This window comes from Lotus japonicus, chromosome 4 (genome assembly GCF_012489685.1).
Source record: "Lotus japonicus ecotype B-129 chromosome 4, LjGifu_v1.2".
NCBI lineage: Eukaryota > Viridiplantae > Streptophyta > Magnoliopsida > Fabales > Fabaceae > Lotus > Lotus japonicus.
The window spans coordinates 67591908-67610336 of record NC_080044.1 but is presented as its reverse complement, the minus strand read 5'-3'; the positions used below and the strand labels follow the sequence as shown (position 1 = coordinate 67610336).

The 18429-nt window shown below is 38.9% G+C and overlaps 3 protein-coding genes across 3 annotated transcripts; all 3 read left to right on the top strand.

Annotated features, from left to right (window-relative positions):
• Positions 1–1649: 1649 nt before the first annotated feature.
• On the top strand, positions 1650–2598 carry LOC130713214 (uncharacterized). Its single transcript, XM_057563002.1, has 2 exons — positions 1650–2101; positions 2190–2598. Exons 1-2 carry the CDS (start codon positions 1650–1652, stop codon positions 2596–2598), a joined length of 861 nt encoding a protein of 286 aa, XP_057418985.1.
• Positions 2599–2725: 127 nt separating this feature from the next.
• On the top strand, positions 2726–6991 carry LOC130713213 (uncharacterized). Its single transcript, XM_057563001.1, has 4 exons — positions 2726–2873; positions 3223–4073; positions 4175–5209; positions 5480–6991. The coding sequence occupies exons 1-4, from the start codon at positions 2726–2728 to the stop codon at positions 6989–6991; spliced, it is 3546 nt and encodes a 1181-aa protein (XP_057418984.1).
• A 3202-nt stretch (positions 6992–10193) lies between these two features.
• Positions 10194–15848, top strand: LOC130711151 (NADPH--cytochrome P450 reductase-like). Its single transcript, XM_057560649.1, has 18 exons — positions 10194–10628; positions 10723–10782; positions 10871–10947; positions 11040–11097; positions 11187–11273; positions 11382–11418; positions 12276–12345; positions 12446–12637; positions 12843–12935; positions 13033–13258; positions 13372–13455; positions 13529–13680; positions 13778–13874; positions 14108–14257; positions 14352–14429; positions 14557–14679; positions 14762–14875; positions 15408–15848. The coding sequence occupies exons 1-18, from the start codon at positions 10302–10304 to the stop codon at positions 15486–15488; spliced, it is 2106 nt and encodes a 701-aa protein (XP_057416632.1). The 5' UTR covers positions 10194–10301; the 3' UTR covers positions 15489–15848.
• The last annotated feature ends 2581 nt before the right edge of the window (positions 15849–18429 follow it).

Below are 18429 nucleotides of genomic sequence, written 5' to 3'. Positions count from 1 at the left end.
ATACGTTAATTTGAGAAACTTGATGAAATAAGTTGAAAAAAAGTTATATGTAAGCTCTTATTCATAACTCGTAAGCTAATTTTGAACAACTTATAAAAATAATCTCTCTCAAATACTTGCATTAGTACTTGAAAAATACTCCCTCTAAACATAATTTTAAAAACTGAAAATAAAAATTATTTTTAAGAATAGTTTTTTAAATATATTGAAGATGTTCTTTTTAAATAAATATTTATTTTGCAAAATATTTATAAAACATGCCCTTATTTTGGCATGCATACAATAAAATATTAAATATGATAGTGGAATTACCATCTTCAAGGAGACGTTTATTTACTTCACATTAAATGTTTGTTCAGTTATGTGTAATAAGAATGAATTTTTATGTCTATAAAAAAAAATCCTATTCATTTCATCTTAAATGAAATGGGTGTTGAGTGCTAATGTACGTCAGTTTGTATTAGTGCTAACAATAACATATCCAAACATAAATCATGAATAAGGTAAAATGTAGTTTTTTTTTATAGGTAGGTAAAATGTAGTTAATTGTCTTTTTTTTTCACCTATAGGCTACAACAACCCTTATGGGTTCAATTCTTTGATATCTTGAATGGTTCTTTGTAGTAGTTTAATGTTGCCGTCCAACAGAAATACAAAAGAGTTTACTAGTATATTAGGATACAAATTGAAAATGCTTATTCTTCCTTGTTCCTTTCCATGGTCGTATCATATAGCACTCCTCAATCTCCATCAAGCTACAGCTAAATAACTATTGTTAGCTAAACCATATAATATATTAGTCGTGTCATTCTACTTATTAATGATGGCAATTATTAATCAGGCAGGTATGGAGCATCTATATTCAACCATATTATGAACCGAATTTTTAGTTCAACAAATTAATCAAAATTTCCCCAACCTGATTGTAATGAAACATGCCACACAAGTATTATCTCTAGTAAACAAAGTCAAATCATTTTGATAGAAAATCTCAGTTGTGACAAGATGCTGCCTTTTGTCAGCCACGACTAAGGCTATGTTTGTTTTATCCCTATACTCATATATTTAGTTCTAAGTCAATATATGTTTTTTTAGTGAAATTTGAAATAATTAATATTATGGAAAAAACAATAATACTTTCTAAACAAAGGGACGATTGAAAAATTCATTCAAAATAGAAGGAACAAATCAGAATTAAAAATAATCATTTCAAAAAAAAAAGAATTAAAAATAATGAGTTATAAGTTCAAACGCTATTTAAATTATTTTTTCGCTGTAACAAAAAAAACGCTATTTAAATTATCATTTTAAAGTGTCTTAGGATAGGAAAGGGGCATCTTCATATCAGAAATCTAAAAGAAATGGAGAATAGCATGTTGTATTAACAACCTTGGGGACAAATCCATAAACATCGTCTGCTAGGGTTTCAAGTATACGATGGACATTGACGGCGAGAACGTGCCACCTGACGGCGGAGACGGCGGGGCAACCAAGAGGATACTTTTCGTGACAAGCTAATGGGGGGAGCGACTGCACCAGCTCCTAAGGTGTTCAAGGATCTTGTGGATCAAGGGAAAATGAAGGTTTAATCTTGTGAATGGCAATCGTCTCCTCCCTCAAGTCACGACTGATAGGAAGTGATTGAGGAGATGGTGCTCCATGGCGGAATCTTTGATTGTTTGCCTTTTGGGGAAGAAGCTGGATATAGAACCATGAAGGTGAAACTTGCAAACACTTGGAGGCTCTCTGGTGACTTTGACCTCCTAGATGTCGACAACGGGTTCTATATGGTGAAATTTGACATGAAGGAAGATCGAGAGAAGGTCATCAACGGTGGCCCGTGGATGATTTTTGACCACTATTTGGCCGTTTCAACTTGGAGCAGGGAGTTCGTTTCACCTGTGGCCCGTGTTACCAACACGCTAGCTTGGGTGCGCATCCCAGGCTTGAATGTAGTTTTCTATGATGAAAGCTATCTCCTCTCTGTGGCCCGTGTGATTGGGAGACCTATAAAGGTGGATATGAACACGTTGAATGCGGATAGAGGAAGGTTTGCCAGAATTTGTGTGGAGATTGATCTATCACTGCAGTGGTGGGTAAGGTCTGCATTGAAGGCTACTGGTACCAGATTGAGTACGAGGGACTCCATGTGATCTGCTCTAATGTGGATGTTATGGCCATCGGAGTAGAGAATGTACGGCACCAACGCCGGTGGCGGAAAAGGCTCCAGACGCAGGGACAGGAGCAGGCGAGGCTACGGCGAAAGAAACCCCGGTGGCGGAGGTCGTGACGCCGGCGGATGGTGAACCAGGTCAGGAACAAGTCATGGAGGGCCCAACCCAAGACGTTGCCATGGCCCAAGGAGAGAACATTCCGTCAATTAAGGATAACATTAATGCAGCCGCTGCGAACAAGGAGATCCCAAGTCTGATTCTTGATGCCGGGTTCGAAATTCATGGAGAATGGTTGACTGTGGTTAAGAAAAAGAAAAAACTGTCTCCTAGAACTCTGGAACGTAAAGGGGGGGGCGAATCATGCAGATTCCAAGGGAGTAATGATTGGCAAATCAAAACCGCCTCATGGAGCACGAAATTCTAGTGATGTTGTTGCTGTCTCTAATTTTAAAAAGGAAGGTGGGGCCCCCTAATGCCTTCAATTTCGTTGCTGGTAGCTCCAGCCATGCAGCTGGAAAAGTCCAAGCAATTAAAAATAATAAAGGTCCAGAATGGTGGGCCCAGATGATTCTCAACATTTAGCCATTCAGGATTCTTCCACTCAAGAGGTGTTGCTAAGGGAGCAATCAAGTATGATTAATGATGACTTAAATGTCAATGATTCACTACGTAAAATTGGTGCACATGTGCATGCCCTGGGTAATTAACCATAGCATGTGGGTCCCCTATTCATATCATTTTTTAATGATAGGATTTGAAGATTTTAATATTTTCATGTGGAATGTTAGAGGAGCTATTAATGTCAATGCACAATTAGCTCTGAAGGATTTTATTCGTGTTAGAAGACCTGATGTCATTATCTTGGTAGAGACTCATTGCCATTTTTAGCGTACTGACAGGTTTTGGAGAGGGCAGGGTTTCAATCTTTTTTGCCTAGAGGAAGCTGTGGGTCATAGTGGGGGAATTTGGGTCCTTATTCACCAAAGTTCCAAGGCTATAGTTACTCTCATTGACTCTTTCTCTTAAGCTGTAACGTTTGATATTGCAGTAGGAGTCTATGCTTGGACTTGCTCGGCTGTCTATGCGAGCCCAACAGTGGTGAATAGGGATTCTCTCTGGGACCACCTCTCTATTCTTCGTACTCAGATTACCAAACCTTGGCTTGCGGTTGGTGATTTTAACGAAATTCTTTACCCTTCTGAGGTTAGAGGGGGTGCATTCCTCCCTGGGCGAGCGCTTCGGTTTGCCTCCGTGTTGGACAATTGTGATTTGTTAGACCTTGAAGCCAAAGGGGGCCTCTTTACGTGGCACCGGAAAGAAAGAGGTATCCTTCGTATTTCTAAGAAGTTGGATCGGGCTTTAGCTGATAGTGAGTGGCGGTTGTCTTTCCCTGAAGCCTTTGTAGAAGTCCAAACTAGAATGCACTCGGACCATAACCCCATCCTAGTAAGGTTCAATGCACCAGAGGAGCGGACCAGAGACCGACCCTTTCGTTATCTTGCTGCTTGGTCGAATCATGATGAGTATAGGAGTGTGGTTTCTAATGCGTGGCGTGGATCAGGAGGTAACCTTCATGAGAAAATCCATCGGGTGCAGACTGATTCCATGTCCTTCAATAAGCATACTTTTGGTAATGTGTTTCAACGGAAAAGGCACGTGGAAGGAAGACTTCGTGGTGTCCAACGTGATCTTGACACTAGGGTGACTTCCAGTATGGTTCAACTTGAGGAGCAGCTGCAATTGGAATACAGGGGTATCCTTAGGAATGAGGAGCTTCTATGGTTCCAAAAATCCGGGAACAATGGGTCAGGTTTGGTGATCGCAACACAGCTTTCTTCCACACTCAAACCATTATCCGTCGGAAGCGCAATAAAATCCATAGGTTGCAATTGGGAGATGGTTCTTGGAGCTCTGATGAAGGGACACTAAGGAGTGAGGCCGAAATTTTTTTCAAAAATTTGTTTTGCACTGCTCCTGATATATCTAATGCTCATTTTCAGGTTGAGAATCTCCCAACAATCCCGCACGATTGCACAAAGGATCTTTTGGAGCCGGTTTCCAAGGCAGAGGTCAAGAGGGCCCTTATGTCCATGAAATCCTTCAAGGCCCCAGGCCCCGATGGCTTCCAACCAGTGTTCTTCAAAAAATATTGGGACATTGTTGGGGAGGATATTTGGAGGGTTGTGAGGGATGCCTTTGTGACTGGCTCTATTGACCCTGCTCTCGCTGAGACCTTGATCGTTCTTATCCCCAAGGTGGATGTGCCGACTCAGATGAAGGATTTAAGGCCTATAAGCCTTTGTAATGTGGTGTACAAGATCATTACCAAGGTGTTGGTGTCTCGCATTCGTCCTTATCTGGATCAAATCATTGGGCCGCTTCAGTCTAGTTTCATCCCGGGTAGGGGTACAACCGACAATGCTATTTTGGCCCAGGAAGTTATTCACTACCTTGCTCACTCCATGGCTAAGAAGGGTTCCATGGCTTTTAAGATAGACTTAGAAAAAGCCTATGATAAGCTATCTTGGGAGTTTTTGGAAGGTACTATTAAGGACTTTGGCTTTCCTGAAGTTACTTGCCACTTGATTATGAATTGTGTGACCTCCTCAAAGCTTGATCTTCTGTGGAATGGCTCCAAGCTTCCTTGGTTCAACCCGGTTCGTGGCCTCCGGCAGGGTGACCCTATGTCCCCTTACCTCTTTGTTATGTGTATGGAGAAGCTTTCTGTGCGTATTCAGAATGCTGTGAGTGCGGGGCTTTGGCATCCGATTACTATGTCTAGAGGGGGCCCTCCTCTTTCTCATATTCTTTTTGCAGATGATGTCCTCCTCTTCTGCAAGGCGAAATCATCCCAAGTGGAGGTGGTTGCGAGTATCTTGGCTGATTTTGGTTCAGCTCCTGGCCTTATTGTCAGTGCGGCAAAATCCAAAGCTCTTTGTTCTAAAGGTGTGCCCGCTGCGACTCGCCATGAGATAGCTCTTGCCTGCCTCATTCGTGTGGTTAGAAGCTTGGGAAAATACTTGGGATTTCCCATGGTGAGTGGGAGAGTGTCCCATGGTGATTTTAATTTTATTCTTGATCAGGTCTCTCGCCGTTTAGCGGGATGGAAGTGTCGGCTTCTGAACACAGCAGGTCGTATTTGCTTGGCGAGATCGGTCCTTACTGCTCTTCCTACCTATTACATGCAGGTGGTGTGGCTCCCTCGGAAGATCGTTCACTCTATTGATAGAGCAGCTCGAAATTTTATCTGGTCTGCTTCTGGTAATCGCGGATGGCATCGGGTTAAATGAGAGGTTGTCACCCAGCCTCGTCAAGATGGTGGTATCGGTGTGCGAGACACCTCTTTCGCAAATACTTCCCTCTTGGGGAAGCTTGTGTGGACCTTGCTGCAAGATCCTGAGAAACTTTGGGCGCGTGTTCTCTCCCATAAGTACCTGGGCTCGAAATCTATCCTTGATGTTGTTGCTTCGTCGTCGACGTCAAGCCTCTGGAAAGGCATCCCGCGTGCTCGCGATGTCCTCAAGGAGGGTTTCCGGTTCAAACTGGGCAATGGAACAACCTCAATCTGGTACCATAATTGGAGTGGGCAAGGTTCGCTTGCCACCAGGCTCCCCTTTGTTCATATAACTGACACATCCTTGTCTCTTCGTGATGTTATTCGAGATGGTAGTTGGAATTTTTCTGGCCTCTATACTATCATACCGCCAGACCTGCAGCAGTCCTTCCATGCTATTGTTCCGAGCCTTGATGCTAGGCTGGTCGACTGTTGGACCTGGAAGCATGATCGGAATGGGGTTTATACGGCTGCCAGCGCTTATTCTTGGCTCATCTCGGAGGCTGCTCAGCCTTCGGTTCCCCCATTGGTGCCTTGGAAGTTCATTTGGAAAATTGAGGCCCCGGAGAAAATTAGAGTGTTTGTGTGGCTCCTCATGCACGATGTTATCCAAGTGAATAATTTCAGGTTTCGCTGCCACTTGGTGTCTTCCCCAGCTTGTACCCGCTGCAACCATCATGTTGAAGATAGTATTCATTGTTTGAGAGATTGCAGGTTCGCTAGGGAGGTTTGGTCCAGGCTTGATGCTCTCTCTTGGCCTGGTTTTCTTTCTGGGGATATTTTATCTTGGTTCTTGTGTCAAGCGCGCGGTACACATGCGTCCCTTTTCGCCACAGCAATCTGGGGGATTTGGAGGTGGCGTAACAATGCTCTTTTGGGTGACAATAGCTGGAGCGCGATGAGCACAGTTCAGCGGATCCTCCATGATCACCATGAGCACATTACCTATTTGTCATCTGACCTGTTGAGTTTAACAGGGAGTGTGGCTGTGGCGCGGTGGAGCGTTCCCCCTGCTGGTAGGCTTAAGCTGAATACAGATGGAGCATTCGATCATGTTGGCACGAGATCGGGAATGGGGGGCCTCGTGAGGGATGCTTCTGGTTATTGGGTGTGCGGGTTTTATGCGGGTGCGACTAGTGCAAACCCTCTTCTGGCAGAAATTGAGGCTCTGAAGCTGGGATTGAATATGTTATGGGATGCAAATTTGAGATGTGTTGATTGTGAAGTGGACTGCCTTGATATTGTCCAGGCTTTAGCTAATAACACTTATCAATTCCATGTTCAGGCCTCCAACTTGCTAGAATTAAAGCTGCTCTTGGATCGTGATTGGGATGTGGAGCTCAGGCATATCTCTCGAGATGCAAATGACGCTGCGGATTGTCTTGCCGGGTTGGGTAGTCGTCTTCAATGCTCTTATACCTATCTTGAGGTTCCTCCTCACGAGCTTTGTCCCATCTTGGCTAGGGACTTGTTAGCCTTGTAGTTCTTCTTCCTGTCCTTTAATTTTCCGATGTACCAAAAAAAAGTGTCTTAGGATAAGGAAATTGAATTGTATTAAAAGAACTTAAAAGTAAAAATAATCCATGCCTGAGACTTTTTTTTCCCACTTGTCTTTAACTTCAATTACAATTTTTTTTTGAAATCACTTCAATTACAATTTCGATCCCGAATTTAGACTGTGGAATTTTAGTTTCTTTAATTTTTCCAACTAATCAAATTTTCTTTTTGTGTCATTTTTCACATATTTTAAATTTTCAAATCTCCATTTCCATTTTCTATTCAAATAATTTGGGTGTTCACGATGAATTTAAGATGTAAAACAATTTTTACAGTTTTAAAGTGAAAATTTTAGGGAAATTTTGACAAAAAACAAAGGATTTTGTATAATGTTTAAAGAGGGAAAATTTATGATTTTTTATTTAAGTTGAATATTAATATTTTGATTGGTGAGCTTTGAGTGGAAAAATATCTAAAATGATTTAATTGATTCAATTTGTGAAGTTTCCAAGTGTTAACCAAACAAAATTGTGAACATTTTATTTTGAAAATAAAAAAATTAAGTGTAAAATAGAATAAAATTAGAAAGGAAATTGTAAAAAAAATATTTTTAAATTGATAGACCTTTTTTAAATTTACAACTGTCGATTCTCTCTAAAGCCTCCGCACCACATATTTGGCTGCTGGGTTTAAATTGTTCTGAATCACTTGAGTGTTTTGGGGTGGGGTACTCTTTTTCTTTTATTAGAATTTTTTCTCACTGAGTTTTTTGTAGTAAGGTTTTAACGAGACTTCACTCCCAAGCGTTGCTTGTTGCCCATGTTTCTTTGGTTTTGAGTATGATTTGTTTTGTCTAGCATGATATGAATGTTCTGATGATTTATTCCTTCTATTAGTTTATATATATATTTTTTTTTTTTTGGTTGTCAAAAAATAATGACATGTGCTTTAGAAGTTGCTAGATTGTGTGATTGATGTATGAGGCCACCAAACTTTGGAACACCACTTTGGTCCCCATGCCACTAAATGTTTCTGCGACAAAAATGAAGTGGTCAGTTATGATATATATACACCTCTTCACTTATTTTCCACATTTATTTTCTATTATTTATTTTTTCTCTATCAATCTAATCACCTATCACATCTTTACTTTCTCTCTCCTTTCTTCATATCTTTCTCTTCCTCCACCTCTTTTCACCTCAAAAATGAGGATTTTTTGAGGTGTTAAGATATAATTATTGTTTTTCTGTTTGTATAACAAAGGATGTTTCACCATAGATAGGTTTCTTGTGGTCTAGAACATGTGTGACCCGGTAGAGAATTATTGAGCATGTGTTGTTATACAACACGTGATTATATGACAGAGCCATGCTACTTTGGTTGCCACAGAGGATGTAAAGGGTTGTCCCGGAATGTGCCAAAATGCAATACTCAGTTTCAAGCCTTTAAGGCTAAGTATGGCCTCCGAGAAATCATTCAACTTAAAATGCAAAACCACAATCAACATTACAACAAGCCTTCAAGGAAAGAGTTAACGAGCAGAAATAGGAGGTGCTAGTTTAAGCACCAATCCACCAATCTTTAATCCAAATTGTTCTTTAAGCAAATTTTAAACTCTCTTGCAGGAGAGTTTCCTGCACCTTGGCATCAGAGAAGAAATATTTTCGGCCTTTGCCAGTTATCGGCAGTAAATCTCACATACTTAGACTAGATGACAAAATCGACCTATTAGGGAATCATATAATTGCAAAACCTAGTATAATCATGTTTTCCCAGTCGTTTTGATAGACAGAATATAGATAGAATTAAAATAAGAAATAGAATGTTTATGTGGGTATTTTTCTTTTAAGGGCACAAAATAATCACTTGTCTTTTATAGCCATAACATGATCATAAAATAATCACTCATTTCACAAAGTGTCAAGGTGCATGTTTGGTCATATGTTGGATGTGGGTGTGCATACATTCCAAGAGTAACAATTTTCTGCTTTTGCTGCAAAGGTATGAACAATTGTAAGAGTAACAATTGGAGCTGATTTCACAGTAACACCTACCATGAACCATGCCAATTGCATGTTTAGATTAGCACACCAAGCCAAAGCACATTGAGGACAACGCTACAGCTTGTAACACAAGCAGAACCAGGCACACAAAACTAATAACTTTTTTAATTGTAAGCGTACCATGCCCCAACCTACTCATATCTAATCCTATCCGAAATATGAAGAGCATCAAGCAGCGTCAGATTTCCCTAAAATCACCCCAAGAAATGTGAACAATCTAAAGATAGGCGCACTGTTTGCGAGTGCATCATGGATCCATATCTCTAAACATAACTACAAAATGCAAAGCTGCATTTAAGTGAAGATACAATGACAGAAAAATTTGGAGTTTTAGTTATGTCATAACAAAGCAGCTTTTATCATTCTAGTCTTCTGGAGCATCTTCAATTTCTTCATCCTCTGGTACTCCACGAAGGTACAGGACATTGTTGCATCTAGAAATATATATGGAATAAAATTTAACAATGGTATTCAAAAAATGACATTATGAAAGGTGGTTATACTGTCAGAGTGACCAAATGAAACAGCCTTAAATCTAATTAAGAAAATAAAAGCACAACAGGCACAAAAGAAGAGATGCATATATTGCTTTTAAGTTTCAAGTGTAACTGTATTTCTGGTTAGACATTCTGCAATGTTCAGAAATATGAAAAAAACACCACCGGTGTGTTACTGCCTTGAAATTTTTTATCTGGATCGGAACATGACACAAATAAGAGACAAGGATGAAAGTAAAGATTTGACTCACCTTGGCCAGTAATATTTCAGTTAAAAAATAATTTTACCAAGCAGTTGTCCCTATCATACAGGAAAAAAAAAAACACCAATGAGTTAATTCACAAATGTACCTGCAAGTTCATATATCCTGCAATATGAAACAAAAAACACAATTAACAGATGATAAAAAACCAGCATTGTTTGGAAACCAGCATTGAGCCTGTTTAGTTTTCAGTTCGGGGGAATGTGAAAGCAAGCATATTCACTCAACTCAACAAGTGCATTCTGTTGGCTAAATGTGTATTGAAAATCGTGATCTTGAATTCTATTACTTCAAACGGACTTTCTAATTGAAAACCAAACTGACACATTGTTTCCCTCGCAAGGCAACAATTATATAACTCCATTCTCTTCTCATTTCCATCTTCAAGAGTCTCTCTCTTTTCCTCTCTCAACTCCCAACTACTTCACACACCTAACATTCTCGTCAAAGAGACTCTTTCTTCTTCAACTTCCATGGAAGAATCAAGCTCCATGAAGATTTCACCGCTGGATATGATGTCCGCCATGATCAAAGGCACACTCGACCCTTCCAACATCTCCTCCACCTCCGGCGCCGGCTCCATCATCCTCGAGAATGAGTTCGTCATGGTCCTCACCACCTCCATCGCCGTCCTCATCGGCTGCGTCGTCGTTCTCATCTGGCGCAGGTCCACCGGTAACAATGCTAAGTCCATCGAGCCTCCCAAGCGCGTCGTCGACGAGGCTGAGGTTGACGACGGCACCAAAAAGGTCACCCTCTTCTTCGGCACTCAGACTGGTAATGCTGAAGGATTCGCCAAGGTAAATTGTGTACACATTGAAGCACAGTTATCAGCACAGTTATCAGCCCAGTTATCTGTATTGCTTGATCACTGGAATTTTGCTTTGTCAACAGGCGCTTGTGGCAGAGGCAAAAGTGCGATACGAGAAGGCCAAGTTCAAAATTATCGATTTGGTAGTGTTTGCTTTCTCCTTTTTTGCTTTTTTTTTTTTCGTTTGGTGTGTGGATTTCATGCTTAAGCTTTTGGGGGTTTACTGACCAGGATGATTATGCTTATGACGACTATGAGCATGACGAAAAGTTCAAGAAGGAGACACTGACACTCTTCTTCTTAGCTTCGTAGGTTTTGTTTTTCTGGTTTTCATGCCCTTCTTCTTTGTGTGCTGTTTTCTGAGGATTTAATTCTAAATTGTGGGGTGAGTGTATTGTAGATATGGTGATGGTGAGCCAACTGATAATGCGGCGAGATTTTACAAATGGTTTATGGAGGTAACTTTTGAAATTAGCCCCTTGTTGCATTGACATTATTCATTTCAGAGTAGTGTTATACATATTGAATCATGTGACTTTGATTTCAGGGAAATGGGAAAGAAAAAGGATGGCTTCGAAATCTTGACTATGCTGTTTTTGGTCTGGGGAACAGGACATATGAGCATTTTAACAGGGTTTGCATTTGATTCCTACATTTATTTCTGGCTTTTTTTAAGCTTTGAATCCAATCATGGAGTTTCTTCTTCCTGTGCTGTATCTCATGCCGATTTTAATTGACGCAGTTCGCCAAGGAAATGGATGAAAAGCTTGCTGATTATGGTAATTTGTCTTTATATCACTTTGTGTCCTTCATGAATTTGTGTGCTGTGTGTGAATTGGCAGGCTTCAATTGCATTGGTGCCGATCAGCATTTTGAAGAATAGAAAACCATCTATAACTACACAATTTGTTACCAACATGTATTTTTCACTTACGTACATTCCTGTTATTTTTGTCACCACTGTGTTTAATGCTGGATACTGATTGAAACTTCCATGCTTTTTCCTATGGGTTGAAACTCTTACTAGTCAATTTACTGTAAATGCATTGGAAACTCCTCCCCTGGGATCACATTATCCTTCTAGTTAAATATTGATTCAATTCTCTTGGTCTGGATCCCTCGATGGGGTTGTCACATGACTGGTTATGTTTTATAGAGAGATTCACACACAAATGGTTTATGCATGATTTGAATCTTTGTATAGGTTCTGCAATTTCTAACACAATTATTGTGTTGATCTCTCTTCAAATGACTCTCACGTGACAAGGCTCAAATCCTAAAATCTTTATACTGCGTAAAAATTGTTATCATGAAACAATTAAGGTCTTCTACTCAGCATTTAAAATGTCGAGGGTCTAACCTTCTATAAAGTCATCTTGGTTCTCCAGATTTTGTCATAACTAAAGTATTCTGTATGAGTGGCCTTATATGTGTGTGTTCTTTTTAATCAATTTGATTTCTGCCGGTTGTCATTTAACCGTGGTTCACATAGTTTTTGTTGGCAACATAGTTTGTATACCATGAAGCTTGATTATAGTTATTCTTAAATTTTATTTTACTACTTATTCTTTCCCACATTGTCACATTGATAGATTCTCACCATCACTCGAATCTGACCTGTCTTCTGCAATTTCAGGTGCGAAGCGTCTTGTCAAAGTAGGTCTAGGAGATGCTGATAAATGCATAGAAGATGACTTTACTGCATGGTACTGAGTTGTTTAAGTTGTTTTGAATCTATTGGAGCGGGACTCAAATTTTATGCTGATATTCCAACCTGTTTCTCCTTCCCTTTGACTGTTATCACAGGAAAGAAGAATTGTTGCCAGCATTGGATGAATTGCTTAGAGGTGATAGTGATACAACTGTGTCTACACCCTATACGGCTGCTGTGTTGGAGTATCGTGTTGTTATTAATGATCCATTAGATGCATCTGTCGATGAAAAGAAGTGGCATAATGTTAATGGCCATGCTATTGTGGATGCTCAACATCCAGTCAGGTACATCAGAGTTGAATATTTATAGCACATTTGGTTCCATGGTGAAATGCTCTAGAATCTAATATGTTTAGAAGCCAAAATTTTAGCTTATAAGTAAACATGCCTTGGATTCTGTGCAAATTGTGAAACCAAACATGCTATTGCTATTAGTTGCAACTGGGTTATATCATACTGTAATTGACATGCATGCTTACTAACCGTGCAGGTCAAATGTGGCTGTGCGAAGGGAGCTTCATACTCGTGTGTCAGATCGTTCTTGCACACATTTAGAATTTGACATTTCAGGCACTGGAGTTGCGTAAGTATCTGCTGGTGGAAATATAATTGTATTAGCACAATTGTTGATATATTGTACTGACACTTTTCTTTTTTCATATGGCTGTTTTGTTTCACAGATATGAAACGGGGGACCATGTTGGTGTTTACTGTGAGAATTTATCTGAAACTGTGGAAGAGGCAGTAAGATTACTAGGTTTGTCACCAGATACCTATTTCTCCCTCCATACTGATGATGAAGATGGGAATCCACTTAGTGGAAGCTCGTTGCCCCCTACTTTCCCACCATGTACTTTAGGAACAGCAATTGCCCGATATGCAGATGTTCTGAGTTCACCCAAAAAGGTGCTTCATTTTAGTTTGATTGATGCATCCAAAATTTCAAACTTTATCTCTTTATCTTCTTAATGGATTCACTTTATGTTAACAATTAATAATTCTTTGAACATCTTTGCCAGTCTGTTTTGCTTGCCTTAGCTGCTCATGCATCTAATCCATCTGAAGCCGACCGCCTACGACATCTTGCTTCACCTGCTGGAAAGGTATTAATATTTTTCATGTTAACTTTTGATCCCATGTTTCTCATTTGTATGCTACTTTTGTCTGCCTGTACAGGATGAATATTCAGAGTGGGTGATTGCCAGTCAAAGAAGTCTCCTTGAGGTCATGGCTGAATTTCCATCAGCCAAACCTCCAATTGGTGTATTTTTCGCAGCAATTGCTCCTCGCCTGCAGCCAAGATTTTATTCGATCTCATCATCTCCTAGGTTAGTTCTGTTTGGTACTCTTTGCTTCACTGTAGGTAGACACGCGGTTTTGTGGGTATGTAGAACTAACAGTTTGGCTGTTTGCTAAAATTCACAGGATGGCTCCATCCAGAATTCACGTTACCTGTGCATTAGTGAATGATAAAATGCCCACTGGTAGGATTCATAAGGGAGTGTGTTCAACATGGATGAAGGTAAGCTATTATAGACAGTATAATTTTTGTTAAGAAGATTGGCTTTAATTACATGTATTAACTTGAATTTGTTAAAGAAAATTCATGCTGGTTGAATATTATTGTTACTTTCAATAATTTCTGGCCACATTTGATGACACTACTTGGTTATTTTGTGAGTTTTTTCAGTGACTAGAGGCAGCTATTTATTCCTCCGCATTGAAACATAACTTACCTTTTGTTTTCATGTACAGAATTCTGTGCCATTGGAGAAAAGTCAGGACTGCAGTTGGGCTCCAATATTTGTTAGACGGTCCAATTTTAAGCTCCCTGCTGATACTAAAGTACCTATAATCATGATAGGTCCTGGCACAGGATTGGCTCCTTTCAGGGGTTTCTTGCAGGTTCAAATCAATAAATTTGATATTTAATCTCCCAATTCTTTCTTCTCCAACTTCCCGTGTCAATTATTTATAAATGTTTTAATATGCTCTTCAGGAAAGATTAGCTCTGAAAGAGGATGGAGCTGAACTTGGCCCCTCCGTTTTATTCTTCGGATGCAGGAATCGTCAAATGGTAAGTTATCTATCTTCCTTGTAGATTTGTGTCTTTTTCAAAAGGCTTTGTTTTAGGTGTGTGTATGTGAGTGGAGGCTTAAAAGTTAGTTCGGGTTACCAACATTTTTTTGCTCATTTTTTTTAAGGACTACATCTATGAAGACGAGTTGAACCACTTTGTTAACGGTGGTGCGCTTTCTGAGCTCATTGTTGCCTTCTCACGGGAGAGACCTACCAAGGAATACGTGCAGCATAAGATGGTGGAGAAGGTACCCACACTTTCTAAGATGCATTTAATTACCAATTCACAATTACACCTTCTCATACTTAACACTTTATTTATGTGGCCAGGCTTCGGATATTTGGAACATGATATCTCAGGGAGCTTACATTTATGTGTGTGGGGATGCCAAGGGCATGGCTAGGGATGTGAACCGCACTCTGCACACAATTTTGCAAGAGCAGGTATACATTTATTTTTAAAATAAAAAGCTTAAATTACCTTGGGTTGATGATATATGGGTGAATGTCAAGCCAAATGCACTTATGCATTTTTTACTTTGCTTCCTTGTATCATTGGCTGAACACAGCGATTTTTTATTTGAGATATGTGGTTGTTAACACTTTACACATAATGCCAAAGAGGATATCATTGCTTCCTTGTGTATTGGGACGTCCTGTCTATTTATTGTAGATAGTGTTGTGTCTTATGCAAAAAATAAGTGTTTTTTCTATTTGAAGTCTCTGTCATTACTTTATGTGGTGCATTTCATCATATTCACCATGCCATGAATTTTCTTTACTATAATGCTTGTATCAGAATCAATTCTGAAACTCAAAAGCTACTCATAGAAATTTCTCCCTAGAATTCATTCTGGTTTTTGAATAAATTGCAGAAGGATTTTTAAACACTACACTTCCATGTGTTGCTAGCTGTTCTGTTGAATTTTGGAATATGGTCTTTAGCTAACCAAGTTCACGTGCTTATAAATTTCAGGGTTCTCTCGATAGTTCCAAGGCTGAGGGTATGGTTAAGAACCTACAATTGAATGGTAGGTATTTGCGTGATGTATGGTGATCATATCTGAACGAAGCACATGGAGGTAATAGAAGTCTAGTGGGGTAGTAAGATATTGGAAGAGCCTTATTTGTGCTGTCTTCCATTGGGGTCCTCAAAAAAAAAGGGAGGGGAGGGGGTCTGCTTGTTGTCATCATGGCAATAGCCCCCATGATTCTTTTTTCACTATACTATTAAATGGATTCTTTTTTTATGGTTTAATTTAAAACTACTTTGTTTGTAACTAGATTCTGAATAATGTATCTAGCTTTCTTGTAATATTTAGACCTGTAAGAAGGGCTTAGAGATGCAGATGATTCCTTGTATTTGTATGAACCGATAAACAATTGTTCGGAGATGAAGAAAATATTATTTCTGCAAGTATTGTGAGTAGTTTATAATATGTCCCTAAATGCGATGATATTTTCCCTGCGAATTGCAATCAGCTCTGCTGCAATTTCCATTTCTCATATGAACGAACATTTAGATGTAAATTTGTTGGTGGATATGTGAACCGATCTAACACATGTTTGTGAATTCTTTTGTAATTGATTTTGAAGGCTAAATCAATTCTGGAATGAATCTTCTGGGTGCTAGAATTGAAGAGAAGTTTATTATAATAAAGTTTGTCCGGAGTTAAAGATAATTTTAGGGTACTTCTGGGAAAACAACTTATTTAAACTCTTATAATAAATGCTTTATGATAAGCGCATATTTATACGTTAATTTGAGAAACTTGATGAAATAAGTTGAAAAAAAGTTATATGTAAGCTCTTATTCATAACTCGTAAGCTAATTTGAACAACTTATAAAAATAATCTCTCTCAAATACTTGCATTAGTACTTGAAAAATACTCCCTCTAAACATAATTTTAAAAACTGAAAATAAAAATTATTTTTAAGAATAGTTTTTTAAAAATATATTGAAGATGTTCTTTTTAAATAAATATTTATTTTGCAAAATATTTATAAAACATGCCCTTATTTTGGCATGCATACAATAAAATATTAAATATGATAGTGGAATTACCATCTTCAAGGAGACGTTTATTTACTTCACATTAAATGTTTGTTCAGTTATGTGTAATAAGAATGAATTTTTATGTCTATAAAAAAAAATCCTATTCATTTCATCTTAAATGAAATGGGTGTTGAGTGCTAATGTACGTCAGTTTGTATTAGTGCTAACAATAACATATCCAAACATAAATCATGAATAAGGTAAAATGTAGTTTTTTTTTTATAGGTAGGTAAAATGTAGTTAATTGTCTTTTTTTTTCACCTATAGGCTACAACAACCCTTATGGGTTCAATTCTTTGATATCTTGAATGGTTCTTTGTAGTAGTTTAATGTTGCCGTCCAACAGAAATACAAAAGAGTTTACTAGTATATTAGGATACAAATTGAAAATGCTTATTCTTCCTTGTTCCTTTCCATGGTCGTATCATATAGCACTCCTCAATCTCCATCAAGCTACAGCTAAATAACTATTGTTAGCTAAACCATATAATATATTAGTCGTGTCATTCTACTTATTAATGATGGCAATTATTAATCAGGCAGGTATGGAGCATCTATATTCAACCATATTATGAACCGAATTTTTAGTTCAACAAATTAATCAAAATTTCCCCAACCTGATTGTAATGAAACATGCCACACAAGTATTATCTCTAGTAAACAAAGTCAAATCATTTTGATAGAAAATCTCAGTTGTGACAAGATGCTGCCTTTTGTCAGCCACGACTAAGGCTATGTTTGTTTTATCCCTATACTCATATATTTAGTTCTAAGTCAATATATGTTTTTTTAGTGAAATTTGAAATAATTAATATTATGGAAAAAACAATAATACTTTCTAAACAAAGGGACGATTGAAAAATTCATTCAAAATAGAAGGAACAAATCAGAATTAAAAATAATCATTTCAAAAAAAAAAGAATTAAAAATAATGAGTTATAAGTTCAAACGCTATTTAAATTATTTTTTCGCTGTAACAAAAAAAACGCTATTTAAATTATCATTTTAAAGTGTCTTAGGATAGGAAAGGGGCATCTTCATATCAGAAATCTAAAAAGAAATGGAGAATAGCATGTTGTATTAACAACCTTGGGGACAAATCCATAAACATCGTCTGCTAGGGTTTCAAGTATACGATGGACATTGACGGCGAGAACGTGCCACCTGACGGCGGAGACGGCGGGGCAACCAAGAGGATGACTTTTCGTGACAAGCTAATGGGGGGAGCGACTGCACCAGCTCCTAAGGTGTTCAAGGATCTTGTGGATCAAGGGAAAATGAAGGTTAATCTTGTGAATGGCAATCGTCTCCTCCCTCAAGTCACGACTGATAAGGAAGTGATTGAGGAGATGTGTGCTCCATGGCGGGAATCTTTGATTGTTTGCCTTTTGGGGAAGAAGCTTGGATATAGAACCATGAAGGTGAAACTTGCAAACACTTGGAGGCTCTCTGGTGACTTTGACCTCCTAGATGTCGACAACGGGTTCTATATGGTGAAATTTGACATGAAGGAAGATCGAGAGAAGGTCATCAACGGTGGCCCGTGGATGATTTTTGACCACTATTTGGCCGTTTCAACTTGGAGCAGGGAGTTCGTTTCACCTGTGGCCCGTGTTACCAACACGCTAGCTTGGGTGCGCATCCCAGGCTTGAATGTAGTTTTCTATGATGAAAGCTATCTCCTCTCTGTGGCCCGTGTGATTGGGAGACCTATAAAGGTGGATATGAACACGTTGAATGCGGATAGAGGAAGGTTTGCCAGAATTTGTGTGGAGATTGATCTATCACTGCCAGTGGTGGGTAAGGTCTGCATTGAAGGCTACTGGTACCAGATTGAGTACGAGGGACTCCATGTGATCTGCTCTAAATGTGGATGTTATGGCCATCGGAGTAGAGAATGTACGGCACCAACGCCGGTGGCGGAAAAGGCTCCAGACGCAG